General features: G+C 46.7%; 1 protein-coding gene across 1 annotated transcript; it reads right to left on the bottom strand.

Annotated features, from left to right (window-relative positions):
- Positions 1-1805: 1805 nt before the first annotated feature.
- Positions 1806-11945, bottom strand: TCHH (trichohyalin). The gene is made up of 3 exons (XM_080800668.1): positions 11900-11945; positions 10434-10603; positions 1806-9501 (listed from the first exon to the last, which is right to left on the bottom strand). Exons 2-3 carry the CDS (start codon positions 10569-10571, stop codon positions 3964-3966), a joined length of 5676 nt encoding a protein of 1891 aa, XP_080656794.1. The 5' UTR covers positions 10572-10603; positions 11900-11945; the 3' UTR covers positions 1806-3963.
- Positions 11946-14523: the final 2578 nt, after the last annotated feature.

Raw genomic sequence — 14523 nt, 5'->3', positions numbered from 1 at the left:
AAAATCGGGGGGGAAGAAGAACCATGAAACTGTGGAATCTGAGAAACACACTGAAGGTTTTGGAAGAGAGGGTGGTGGGAGGTTGGGTGATCCTGGTGGTGGGTATTAAGGAGGGCACGTATTGCATGGAGCACTGGGTGTGGTACATAAACAATGAATCTTGGAACACTGAAAAAGTAAAATAAAATAAAATAAAATAAGGTAGGTTTAGCGTCTTCTCCCTCAATGAATAAACTTGGGATAATAGGAAACCACTCTGGAGAAGAATTTGGGAGATAAATGGAAGGAACTTCAGATCTGATTGGCTAGAAAGGCAGGATCTTTGAAGTTAGAAGTAGGCTCTGATAGTCACCATCAGTTAATTCTTTTTCCTGCTTCTTCTTAGCTCAGGGTAGAAGCTGGGGTGAGGCATTATTTGCGTTGCTTTTAGAGTTTCAGTTGAACAAACTGAATGTTTGAATTAATTTTTTTTTCAGTCCTTGGAATAACCTTGGTGATAGGTATTTCAGCCTCATAGTTCATAATACGAAATGAGGCCCAGAAGGCCTGTGACTTGCACAAGGATACACAGATAGTAAAGTGATGGTATGGGTGAGAAGGACTATTTCATTACTGTATGCATAGTGCCTTAGAATGCCTTGCACATAGCAAGGACTCAATAAATATTTGCTGAATGAATGACTGAATGACTGAATGAATGAATCCCAGACTTCTGATTCCTTGTAGCAGTCTTTCCACTGCACCATAGAAACTATGGCAGATTTAGTAAAGTGTCTTTGAGTAACCAGGATCTGCTTGTAAAATGTCAAAGGATAAATAAGATCGTCACATTATAATACAGATATTTCCCAGCATAACCTCACCTTGCGTGGTGTATTAGTTTGCCAGAGTAATCATACAAAGTGTCATGGATTGGGTGGTTCAACCAACATAAATTAATTTTCTTACAGTTCTGGATGTTAGAAGTGTAAGATCAAGATGTTGAAAGGGTTGGTTTCTTCTGAGGGCCATGAGAGAAGGATCTGTTCCAGGGATCTCTGTCTTTGGCTTGTAGATGGCCATTTTCTTCGTGTGTCTTTATATCATCTTCCCTCCCTCCATGTCTGTGTCCAAATTTCCTCTTCTTATAAGGACACCATTTGTATGGCATAATAACCTTTTTAAATTTAATTACCTATTTAAATACTACATCTCCAAATATGACTACATTTTAATGTGCTGAGGGTTAGGACTTCAACATATGAACCTCTAGGGGGAACATAATTCAGCCCATAAGATGGAGACCAGCTTTTCCATCACAGATTATATGTATTAAACTCTCAACCCCATTCCCCAGTAGGAGCCAGTTTATGTTACTAGAGCTCCCAGTTTATAGGTAAGCAGCCAGTTGCCCAACAGCTTCAAGTTTCTGCCCATGCATGTACATTAATCAGGTGGAGCAGGAAGGTTGGCTTGCCAGCACGTTCTTTTGCCAGCAACTAAAAGAGCCATAGGGCATGGACTGGCTGGCATTTTTTTTCCTAACTACATGTTATTATAACTGTGATGAAACAATACTTTCTTCTTTGGAAATTGGCCCTTTCCTCATCTTGTAAAGTGCTATAAGATGTCTGAAGGGCTTTGATTGTTTTTATTATAGTTGAACTGTAGCTTAGATGATGAGTGTAAATTTCAGGAGTATCCTGGGGCTGATATTTATAAGCAGGCTCTGAAATGGTGCCCACTGAGAGGATCTTGGGGAAAGCCAGTCAGGCTCTTCTGGGGTTTCTGTGAAGATTCTTTTTTTTTTTTTTTTTTTAAAGATTTTATTCATTTATTTGATAGAGATCACAAGTAGGCCGAGAAGCAGGCAGAGAGAGAGGAGGAAGCAGGCTCACTGCTGAACAGAGAGCCCAACGCGGGGCTCGATCCTAGGACCCTGGGATCATGACCTGAGCCGAAGGCAGTGGCTTTAACCCACTGAGCCACCCAGGTGCCCCTGTGAAGATTCTTAAGTAAGGAAAAGTTTACACTTGCCTTAAGAGAAAAACAGTTTTTCCAGCTAGAAATCATTTGAAAGAGATGAAGTTCCAAGGTAATATCAGGGGATTCCCAGGTTCTGTCTTTTGTGGGTACCTGCTATTTGTGTTAAAGTAGCAAGAGCCCAGTGCTCCTTGCAGAAAATATCACCTTACTCTATCAGAATGATTCTCAGGAGCTATAGGCTTTGCTTTATTGTCTCTACCATTGATTAAAATGTTAAGTATCTGTAACTTAGAACATCTTCTCGCCATGACCCTCACAATTAGAAATGATCCTTTCCTCGATCAGGGCCTTCCTGGACTTATTCCTAGTTACTAAGGTGTAAATGCTGAATGTAGAGTTCAGCAAGTGGCACAGGGTGGTTTGGATTATTAGATAACAATTTTATACTTTGGCCTGATTAGTATTAAGCATCTTCTGACTGTGTCACCTCATAGATTATGTTGCTTAAGTCAATAGATAATCTATAATTTCTATAATATTGAGCTGAACTTTTAGGCAATTTTTTACTTTGGCTTATCAGACACCAGAGACCAAGAAGCTGCTGTATTATCAGAAGGAAGAATTAACAAACACATTATACAAATAATTTTGTATAAACACATTATTCAAATAACGTATAATGTCATGACTAGTGAGTCACTGCTAGAATAGAAAGCTGTGGGGTCAAGAATAAAAACACTTGGAAAGAGAATTGCAGCTTGGAGATGCAAATAATATAGGGTTCAACCTTACAGGGAAAAATGGTTGGGGAAAATAGGTGGTTTTTTTTTTTTCATTTTTCATATTTAGACATAGACAATGGTAGCCAAATACCCTTATGTGGGATATTACATCAGTTACAGACCATTAGATCTTGAATTATGATTTGATGCATAATCAAAACAGACAAAAATAATTATTTGCCAAACATTTATTATTTTTTACACAGTCCAATCATTTCAATAAGAACATCTCCAATGTAGTATCAATAGGCCTCAAAGGATTGTGGGCTGATGGGTCTCATCTAAGGGCCTCTAGGAACTTGCCCTTCTGTTCACAAATTTTCCCTTTCTCTCCCCCAAAATGCTGTGATTGCTTATTGGCCCTAGAGCTAAATAGGTGTTTACAGGATCCTGAGCAGTTTCCTTCTCAGTTAAAATGAACAAAGGTAGTAAAATTCTCAAACTCATCAAAGACTGGGGGAAAAGAAACTGAGCACTATAGACTACAGTAGAGAGTTTTAAAATTTGAACTCTGGAGTTGTTTGAGAAACACCTTGCTTTTGCTCCATGAGATTTTAAGTGTTTATGAAGTGTGAAAAAAAAATCTAATTCAAATTCTAAGTCTTGAAGCTAAACCTTCTTCATAACAGATATTTCTTCCAGTTAGGGGCTGATTTCAGAGGGAGTTTTTCTGTAGAAGTCACTCCCCCCTGTGCTCTTCAAGGTTGTAAAAATTCAGTCCCCTTGCAGAATCTGTGCTAATTATGTCACAAAAGCCAGTCTATTTGTAGGTAAATATTAATGTCGTTCAGGCTCAAGAAGAAATACCAACTGAATATTAAAAATATTGAAACTCTCCAAACAATGGACCAACCATTAAAAAAAAAGACCCAGTTCTTTTGAATCTTAAATCATATTCTTGCTACCTTTGAAAGCAACAAATTAACGTTCTCCAAACAAAACTCCTTAAACAAATTATTTATGTTTTAAAAAAATGCACACCATATCTGCACCAAAGAGCAAAGACACCCTGCAGTAAAGAATTATTTCAGGAAGAATAAAAGGTAAGAGTAAAAGGTTCATGAAATAAGTGTAGTTTAAGGTTTTGGAAAAAAAAGATTTTGGAACATCAGAGAGTTCTCCCACAACCAGAAACATTTGAGTCATTTGGTATCCAGTGTTCCTCATTTTCTTTTGCTGGAAGCTTTGGTAGGTGTCCGGATATTGGCAGCATCTCCTATGGGCGGTACTGAGATCTCTGCTCTTGGATGTACTCATAGAGAGGGCTGGAGCGCACCGGGACACTGGCAAACTGACGCTTGCCAGGCTCCAGAGACTGCTGACTGCCCATGTCTTCTTTCTCCCAGACTTGGCTACGGCGCCTCTGCGGCTCCTCCTGCTGGCGGCGCCGCTGTTCTTCCCTTTTCTGCAGGAGCTGCTCTTCCTCGCGGAACTTTCTATCGCGCTCCTGGCGGCGCAGCTGTTCCTCCCTTTCCTGCAGTAGCGGCTCCTCCTCGCGGAACTTTCTGTCGCGCTCCTGGCGGAGCTGTTGCTCACGTTCCCTGCGACGCAGCTGCTGTTCTTCCTCCAGGAAGTTTCTGTCACGCTCCTGGCGGCGCAGCTGTTCTCTTTCCTGCAGGAGCTGTTCCTCCTCCCAAAACTTCCTGCCCCACTCCTGGCGGCGTAGCTGTTCTTCCCTTTCCTGCAGGAGCTGTTCCTCCTCGCGGAACTTTCTGTCGCGCTCCTGGCGGCGCAGCTGTTCCTCCCTTTCCTGCAGGAGCTGTTCCTCCTCGCGGAACTTTCTGTCGCGCTCCTGGCGGAGCTGTTGCTCACGTTCCCTGCGGCGCAGCTGCTGTTCCTCCTCGCGGAATTTTCTGTCGCGCTCCTGGTGGCGCAGCTGTTCCTCCCTTTCCTGCAGGAGCTGTTCCTCCTCGCGGAACTTTCTGTCGCGCTCCTGGCGGCGCAGCTGTTCCTCCCTTTCCTGCAGGAGCTGTTCCTCCTCGCGGAACTTTCTGTCGCGCTCCTGGCGGAACTTTCTGTCGCGCTCCTGGCGGAGCTGTTGCTCACGTTCCCTGCGGCGCAGCTGCTGTTCTTCCTCACGGAATTTTCTGTCGCGCTCCTGGCGGCGCAGCTGTTCCTCCCTTTCCTGCAGGAGCTGTTCCTCCTCCCGGAACTTTCTGTCGCGCTCCTGGCGGCGCAGCTGTTCCTCCCTTTCCTGCAGGAGCTGCTCCTCCTCGCGGAACTTTCTGTCGCGCTCCTGGCGGAGCTGTTGTTCACGTTCCCTGCGGCGCAGCTGTTCCTCCCTTTCCTGCAGGAGCTGCTCCTCCTCGCGGAACTTTCTGTCGCGCTCCTGGCGGAGCTGTTGTTCACGTTCCCTGCGGCGCAGCTGCTGTTCTTCCTCGCGGAATTTTCTGTCGCGCTCCTGGTGGCGCAGCTGTTCCTCCCTTTCCTGCAGGAGCTGTTCCTCCTCGCGGAACTTTCTGTCGCGCTCCTGGCGGAGCTGTTGCTCACGTTCCCTGCGGCGCAGCTGCTGTTCTTCCTCACGGAACTTTCTGTCCCGCTCCTGGCGGCGCAGCTGTTCTTCCCTTTCCTGCAGGAGCTGTTCCTCCTCCCGGAACTTTCTGTCGCGCTCCTGGCGGCGCAGCTGTTCCTCCCTTTCCTGCAGGAGCTGTTCCTCCTCGCGGAACTTTCTGTCGCGCTCCTGGCGGCGCAGCTGTTCCTCCCTTTCCTGCAGGAGCTGTTCCTCCTCGCGGAACTTTCTGTCGCGCTCCTGGCGGAGCTGTTGCTCACGTTCCCTGCGGCGCAGCTGCTGTTCTTCCTCACGGAACTTTCTGTCCCGCTCCTGGCGGCGCAGCTGTTCTTCCCTTTCCTGCAGGAGCTGTTCCTCCTCCCGGAACTTTCTGTCGCGCTCCTGGCGGCGCAGCTGTTCCTCCCTTTCCTGCAGGAGCTGTTCCTCCTCGCGGAACTTTCTGTCGCGCTCCTGGCGGAGCTGTTGCTCACGTTCCCTGCGACGCAGCTGCTGTTCTTCCTCCAGGAAGTTTCTGTCACGCTCCTGGCGGCGCAGCTGTTCTTCCCTTTCCTGCAGGAGCTGCTCCTCCTGGCGGAACTTCTTGTCGCCCTCCTGGATCTTTTCTTCATTCTCTCTGCGTTTGGAGTAAACCCTATGATTACGAACTTGATTTTCTTCTTCTGGTTGCCACTGCCATTTCAGATCACCGCGCTGATCGTCATCCTGGAATTGCCGCTTCCCGTCTAGGCGCTGCAGCTCTTCATCCTCCAGATATTGCCTGTCGCGCTGTTCGCGCCTCCTCTCCCTCTGCAGCTGCTCTTCCTCCTGCTGCAGCTGCTCTTCCTCCCGCTGCGGCTGCTCTTCCTCCCGCTGCAGCTGCTCTTCCTCCCGATATTGTCTCTCCCGCTCCTGGCGGCGCCTCTTCTCGCGTTCCTCCCTCTGCAGCTGCTCTTCCTCCTGCTGCAGCTGCGCTTCCTCCCGATATTGTCTCTCCCGCTCCTGGCTGCGCCTCTTCTCACGTTCGTCTCTCTGCAGCTGCTCTTCTTCCCTCAGCTGCTCTCGTTCAGCTGGCTTGGCGTACACTATGTGGCGCCGTCTCTGGCTTTCCTCATCTGGTTGCCACCTCCATTTTTGGTCGTGGCGCTGCTCTTCCTGGTGTAGCTTCCTCTCCCGGTCCTCTTGGAAGCTCTCCTCCAACTGGAGCTGCTTCTCCTCACGGACCTGCTGCTCCTGCTCCCTCTCGAGTCGCTGGCGGCGCTCCTCCTCCTCTTCACAGAACAGTTCCCGCGCCTGCCGCTCCTCCGCTCTTAACTGCTTCTCCCGCAGCTCCTGCGACGCGGGCCTGGCCGACAGCCTCTGGCGGCGCCTCTTGCTCTCTTCCTCAGCCTGCCACTGCCATCTGAAGTCGCGGCGCGGCTCTTCCTCCTCCCTCTGCAGGCGTGCCTGCTCCTCGCGTTGCAGCCGCCGTTTGCGCTCCTCCCGGAGGGGCCGGAACCCGCGCTGCCACTGGCCGTCCTCCTCCTGCTCCTGGAGTTGCTGCTCGCGCTGCTGGCGCCACCTCTTCTCCTCCTGCTCCGGGCAGTGCTTCTGCTCTTGCCCGCGGGGCCTGGAGTAGACTTTGCTTTGACGAGCTTCTGCCTCACTTTCGAGCTGCCACTGCCACCTTGGGGTGCGGCTCTTGCCCCGCTCTTGGGCCTCTTCTTGTTCCACCGCCTCCTCAACCAGCTGCTGCTTGCGCCTGAGCTGCTCTTTCCGCCTCTCCTGTTCCAAGTGGGTCTCCTCGCTCCTCAGCTGCTCGCGTCTTTCCTCCTGCTCGCGCCTCAGCTGTTGCTCGAGTCTCTCTTCCTGCTCACGTCTCAGCTCCTGCTCCAGGCGCGGCTCCTCGCGCTTGAGCTGCTCTTTCCGCCTCTCCTGTTCCAAGCGGGGCTCCTCGCGTCTCAGCTGCTCACATCTTTCCTCCTGCTCGCGCCTCAGCTGCTGCTCGAGTCTTTCCTCTTGCTCGCGCCTCAGCTGTTGCTCGAGTCTCTCTTCCTGCTCGCGCCTCAGTTCCTGCTCCAGGCGTGGCTCCTCGCGCCTGAGCTCCTGCTCGCGCCTGAGCGGCTGCTCCAAGCGCTGCTCCTCGCGCCTGAGCTGCTCTTTCCGCCTCTCCTGTTCCAAGCAGGGCTCCTCGCTCCTCAGCTGCTCGCGTCTTTCCTCCTGCTTGCGCCTCAGCTGTTGCTCGAGTCTCTCTTCCTGCTCGCGTCTCTCCTCCTGCTCCAAGCGCGGCTCCTCGAGCCTCAGCTCCTGCTCGCGCCTGAGCTGCTGCTCCAAGCGCTGCTCCTCGCGCCTCAGCTGCTCGCGTCTCTCCTCCTGCTCCTGTCTCATCTGCTGCTCGCGCCTCAGCTCTTGCTCCAAGTGGGGCTCCTCGCGTCTCAGTTCTTGCTCGCGTCTCTCCTCTTGCTCGCGCCTCAGCTCTTGCTCCAAGCGCTGCTCCTCGCGCCTCAGTTGCTGGCGTCTCTCTTCCTGCTCCCGCCTCAGCTCCTGCTCGAGTCTTTCCTCCTGCTCACGCCTCAGCTGCTGCTCCCGCCTCAGCTCCTGCTCCAAGCGGGGCTCCTCGCGCCTCAGTTTTTGCTCGCGTCTCTCCTGCTCGCGCCTCAGCTCTTGCTCCAAGCGCTGCTCCTCGCGCCTCAGCTGCTGGCGTCTCTCTTCCTGCTCCCGCCTCAGCTCCTGCTCGAGTCTTTCCTCCTGCTGGCGCCTCAGCTGCTGCTCCCGCCTCAGCTCCTGCTCCAAGCGGGGCTCCTCGCGCCTCAGTTCTTGCTCGCGTCTCTCCTGCTCGCGCCTCAGCTCCTGCTCCAAGCGCTGCTCCTCGCGCCTCAGCTGCTGGCGTCTCTCTTCCTGCTCCCGCCTCAGCTCCTGTTTGAGCCTTTCCTCCTGCTCGCGCCTCAGCTCCTGCTCCAAACGGGGCTCCTCGCGCTTCAGTTCTTGCTCACGTCTTTCCTCCTGCTGACGCCTCAGTTCTTGCTCACGTCTTTCCTCCTGCTGGCGCCTCAGTTCTTGCTCTCGTCTTTCCTCCTGCTGGCGCCTCAGTTCTTGCTCATGTCTTTCCTCCTGCTCGAGCCTCAGTTCCTGCTCCAAGCGCTGCTCCTCGCGCCTCAGTTCTTGCTCGCGTCTTTCCTGCTCGCGCCTCAGCTGCTGGCGTCTCTCCTCCTGCTCCCGCCTCAGCTCCTGTTTGCGCCTTTCTTCCTGCTCGCGCCTCAGCTCCTGCTCCAAGCGGGGCTCCTCGCGCCTCAGTTCTTGCTCACGTCTTTCCTCCTGCTGGCGCCTCAGTTCTTGCTCTCGTCTTTCCTCCTGCTGGCGCCTCAGTTCTTGCTCATGTCTTTCCTCCTGCTCGAGCCTCAGTTCCTGCTCCAAGAGCTGCTCCTCGCGCCTCAGTTCTTGCTCGCGTCTCTCCTGCTCGCGCCTCAGCTGCTGGCGTCTCTCCTCCTGCTCCCGCCTCAGCTCCTGTTTGCGCCTTTCTTCCTGCTCGCGCCTCAGCTCCTGCTCCAAGCGGGGCTCCTCGCGCCTCAGTTCTTGCTCACGTCTTTCCTCCTGCTGGTGCCTCAGTTCTTGCTCACGTCTTTCCTCCTGCTGGCGCCTCAGTTCTTGCTCACGTCTTTCCTCCTGCTCGAGCCTCAGTTCCTGCTCCAAGCGCTGCTCCTCGCGCCTCAGTTCTTGCTCGCGTCTCTCTTGCACGCGCCTCAGCTCCTGCAGCAAGCGCGTCTCCTTGCGTCTCTGCGGTTCCAACTGATCCTCTTCCTGGAGCGCCCGCTCCCGTTGCTCTTGGCGCTCTAGCCTTTCCAGCTGCTCTTCCTTCTGGAGTTCTCGCTGCTCCCTTCTTTCTTGGCTTTGCTCTTGGTTAGAAAATTTCTCTAGCTCCCGACCCTTGCGCCCCTGCAGATGCTCTTCCTCCTCAAGGCGCTCTTCCCGTTCTCGCCTCTGCAGCCGCTGCTTCTCTTCCTCAGCGAGCTCCCTCTCCAGTTCTTGCCTTTTCTGCTTGCGTTCTTCTAATTGTCTGTCCTGGGGCTCAAATCTCCTTTGGTCTTCTTGCCTGGGTTCTTGTAATGGGTTCTCCCTTCCCTCACACTTGGCCCTCTTCTCATCTAGCCCGGAGGCCTGACTGAGAGCGTAATAACAAGCTTGAGCTACCTTGAAAACGAACAGGAGGAATTCATTGAAATCGATGAGCCCGTTACAGTCTCGATCTAGAAGTTCCAGGATCAGATCTACTGTCTCAGGGTCATGTGGTCTCTATTAAAAAATGAAAACAAAAATTGTACAATGTACTATTTACAAGTAGTAAACTTTTCCCACGATGAATGGTTTGTGATATGCAGACACTCAAAAGACATTAAGAGCAATTAGAAAAATATCCAATGTGTATTAAGTCTTGTCCTGTGTAAAATGGGAACACTTCATTTTAAAACATCTGTTGAAAATTTTTGTAACTTGTAATTTAATGCTGGTCAAAAGAATCCATCTTCTCTTGAGCTGGGTAAGACTGAACTAATCCTCAAGAGAAATACAATGGAAATTTATGAAGTTTTACAGCAGCCATTTCTGTCTGAAATAGCCAGTACTCCTGATCGATTTTTATCCCATGTTTGAAAACAGAACAAAGCATGCATGTTAACACCATTTTACTAGGGAATAGGCTGATTTTAATTATTTAAATTTGGAAATAAATGTAAGTTCCTTCCAAGTTTAGTTTGATCTGACATCTTTGGTGGTAACTTCCCATGAACAGTTCATTCATTGCCATCAAGTACATGAAATAGTTGCTAACAACTTCCTTAGTTCTCAGACTACAATGCCAGCTGAATACTCAGAAATGAATGGGGGTGGGGGCACCTAAGCAGCTCAGTTAAACACCAGACTGGACACTTGGTTTCTGCTCTGGTCATGATCTCAGGGTTGTGGGATTGAGCCAGCAATGGACTTTGCACTCAGCATAAGTCTACTTGTCCCTCTTCCTCTACCCCCCACACCCCTGCATTTGAGTACATATGGTCTTTCTCTCTCATAAGTAAATAAAATCTTAAAAAAAGATAAGTGAATAGGGAATGTAGTGTAGAGCTGTGATGGTACAAAATGGATATGTTGCCATTCTTTGCAATGATCTCTCCTGAGAAGAAATTTTATAACCCTAAATCAGTAGATTTTCTCTTTGTATTATTTCTTACCCGAAGGACATCTCCAAATTCCCTTTCAAGGAGGTTCTTCAGGTCTTTTTTGCTTAGTGCTGCCCCATCACAATCATGTGAAGCATATTGATTGAACATTTCAGTGATATTGAAGATGCTTCTCAGAAGTGGAGACATTTTTTTTTTCTTTCCTTCAAGTTCAAGTAAATCTAGAAGAATGAAAGAGGATTCAGAATCAGAACTCTGTTTCTGATCTTGGGGAGGCTTCATCCATACTCGTTCAGCCAGATCTCTAAATTTACAACCAGTAGCTATTTTCAATCTGGGCTTTCAAAGCTTTTTATCTTTAAATATTGTACTTAGAAAGGGGAAGACAGATTCTGAGAAATTTCAAGGCAGGGAATAATCCTCAGACTATCTTGTAGTCAGCTTTTGATTGTCCACTCAATCTAGATTATCCATATCCTTTCCTTCTCTTTCTTCTTGCTCCCTAGCATATGTTGGATCAGATAGTGAAGAGAAGGGTGTAGAAATTTAAATTTGATATGTTGTTACTCATAAGTTTCGTACTTTAAAGCTGAATAAAGAGAATAGGTGAGGGACAGCTGGGTGGCTCAGTTGGTTTAGCATCTGCCTTTCACTCAGGTCATGATCCCAGGGTCCTGGGATGGAGTACAGCATTGGGCTCCTTGCTCAGCCGGGAGCCTGCTTCTCCCTCTGCATGCTGCACCCCCTGCTTGTGCTCTCTCTCTCTGACAAATAAATACATAAAATCTTAAAAGAGAGAGAGAGAGAGAATAGGTGAAAGCCAAAGGGTAAAGGAAGATTTGAAAGTAATCTTAAAGTGGATAGAAGCCATGTAAATCTAATTGTGGCAGTAAAACATTTGGTGGTAACCAGAAAAATAAAAATGGAATGTGGATTATTTTCCAACCTTATAGTTCATACATCACATCTATGAGAATAATTTTAAGTCACAAGTTCTAAGATTAAGCACCACTTCTTCCTGTCAAATATGGCATTATAATATTCAGAAACAACTATGCAGAAAACGGAGTACATGTTGTCTGCATTAACCCAGATATGTTGCAAATACACAGTTATTGGCTGGTTTCTTTAATTACTTCTCAACTCCAATACCTCAGATGTCATAACTATATGAAGATGGCCCATATTGAATAGAACGAATACAGAAAGAGTACTGAGGGTTGAAAATCTTTTGAGATGGCAGTTTTTAGGAAGAAGAACCCAGAGCCACACATGACATCCTCCAACACCTGATGTGCAAACAAACTTATAGAATTCAGAAACTTGGAAGAAGAGCTATGTTTCCATTTGAGTGATAGCTTCAGTTATAAGATGGCATGGAGTTAGTGGAAGTTTGATATCGCTGTAAGATACTGATCCTTTCTGGTCTATAGACCCTCCTCTCCCCCACTGAACATCTACTACAGCTGTAAAATGAATTGTACAGAAGAACATGATCCCAATTGACTGGGACTTACCCACTTCACCAAAGGAAGTTGAGCCCTCGCTGACACTGCTGGCAAGTGTACTGGACAGTTGGGAGCTGGGCCTTTTATAGAGGATTTAATTGTGCCCTGAAGAGCAACTTGAGAAGGAGACACCCACTCTGTGGGATGGCCTGATTCATTCCTAACCAAGCCCAGCTCCACCTCTGTCTCCACGAAGGACTTGTTTATCTCACTATTTGCTCACGTAGTTATTTGGCACGAGGTTCACAGACCTTACTCTCTGACAGTTAAGGTACTAGTCCTACCTAACAGGAATGGATAGATTATTTGACAGAATCTATAATTTTCTTAAAGTGCTAAAATTAAGTAAAACAGTGAGATAAAAAAATTAATGTTCAGAATCTTAATTATGACTTTATAAAAAAGTAGAAACTTCTAAGCCATTTACTTTATAAAATATATAAATTCTAGAGTGGGGTTAAACAGAAACTTTAGCATAAACTGATGAGAACAAATTAATATAGCAATTCTAGGGTGATGAGAGAGTGTAAGGAATTGTTTTCAGTTTTTTCTCTAAAAAAGGGAAAAAGTTTGCATTTATATTTTTGGGTCTAATGATGATTTTCCTACAGATTTGGGATTGCTTCCATGGTAAGCAATTTTGCCACCTTAAAATATGTTTTCATTAATTGCTCCTAAGAGAACATGAAATCTATAAAATTTCATTCTTAGGATATTACATCTAAACGAAGTTTGCTGATTTCTTTTCTCATTAACATATCAATGCCCCTGAAGAAAAAGAGCTGGTGTAATGCATTATTGTAGATATAATCATCCTACTCAGCCTAAGTTACTAATGATTATGACACCTAAGCACTTGAGTCTGCTTCTCCTGGAAGCACATTAAGGTAATAGGTCATTCTAGCCCATTATATCTGTCAGGGCTTTCTCAACCCTGGCGATCATTTGCAAATCTCAGTGTTGTTTTATTGTAAGGAACTGGATTTTATCCTTGGTGTCAATGACTTCCACCCTTACATTTCAGAATATATGAAACTTTGGTTCACAATAGATTTATGGAGACTATTAAATGATTCAATGGCTTTCAGCATTTTTATCTTCTCCTTTGTCCAACACATCCAGCTATTGGTTTTCTGGATTTTGAGGAGACTCTGTAGGGCCCTTTAATAGAATGTGAAGATTTAGAACCTAAATCTTGATGGCTAGTACATTATGTGCAGATTGGTCCAAATGATAATGGAGTTGACTTCTGTTTCTCTCCTCACTTGCTGCTATCCCAGAGTTGGGTGGAGAGGAAAGTGGAAGTGATAAGTGGTGAGAAGACAATTGTAAGCCTGGCTCAATTCTGTATCCTTAAGGACTTCAACACTGAAGACTATGATCTAGGAATTTTCCTAGAACTGCCATTATTTCTTGGGATCTGGTAGTAAACTTAATGTAGTAGCTACTTAATGAAAAGTGAACATTTTTCTTCTTTCCTTTCTATTTAGGGGTTTATATAGTTCTTTAATCTTTGGATTCTAGGATAGAACCATCATGATAGAACCTTCATGAGTACTGTGTACAATGTAACCACAGATAATCTCAGAACCTCTATTTCTCACAGAGGGATAGCTTTTTTAATGGTTGTCCTTCAAGGAGTTCCCTGGACAAACTCTGCTTTGTGTCTGATTTTGTTGTCATCCACCAGTGTGTGATCTGTTGGGAACCTCAGCCCAGGTGGTAGGATGCATTTGTCTGATTCCATTATCTTCCTGTAGTTAATACACTCAAAAGGAGACTAATTAGGTTCTATGAGAATAAAGGGAAAATATTAATTATTCTAAAATAATGGTTGAACACGCAAAATTATAAGAAGCAAACTTCCCCCAAAGTACTTCTGAATAGCCTTGAGAAAATGGCTGAAATTGCTTTCATAGTAACAGAAGAACTCCTCCTCCATTATGAATGCAGCTTGATCTTTAATCCAGTGATAGCTCTTTTACCTACTCTTGTTTAAAGTCAACACAACATAAGGCAGAATATATAGAAACCTAAGAGAATTAGCCTGTTTTTCTTGGTGCGCTTTGTCTATCGTCAGAAAGATTATAAGTAGATTCAAATGCTAAATTCTAAAATCAGGTTTGATATTATCCTAATGAAGTGGCCCTCATTATTATATAATGTTCTTTTATTTAAGACGGTATCATTATTTTAAAATCCTGTTTAAAAAGAAGCTTCTGACATAATATTTGGACAGGGAAATAATTTTTATTGTTTTCTATCTCTTTAAAATGTTGGCAAATGCCAAAGAATGTAGAAAATTATTGAGTCCTAACATATTGGTTCAGCCTATTTTTTTTTTTTAAGACCAATATGGAATCCTTAAAATGGAGCAGTGTGCACTCTTCATGGTTCATCAAAACAACAACAACAACAACAACAAAACAAAAACAAAAAACCAAAACCAAACCAAACCAAAACAAAAAAACTAATAATCTGAGGATCCCCATTCTTTTTATATAGACAGAAAATCTCATTATCTTTCTTTTATAAGACTGGAGACCGAGGCACTGAGAGGTCAGAGAATACTAAGTATATTGACTGGCCCAGGAAGGACCCAAGTGCTCCTGCTCCATTCTGCAAGAATCATC

The sequence above is a fragment of the Martes martes genome, assembly GCF_963455335.1.
Source record: "Martes martes genome assembly, chromosome: 4".
NCBI lineage: Eukaryota > Metazoa > Chordata > Mammalia > Carnivora > Mustelidae > Martes > Martes martes.
Note: the sequence above shows the minus strand (reverse complement) of the source record. Positions and strands in the feature narration are given on the sequence as shown.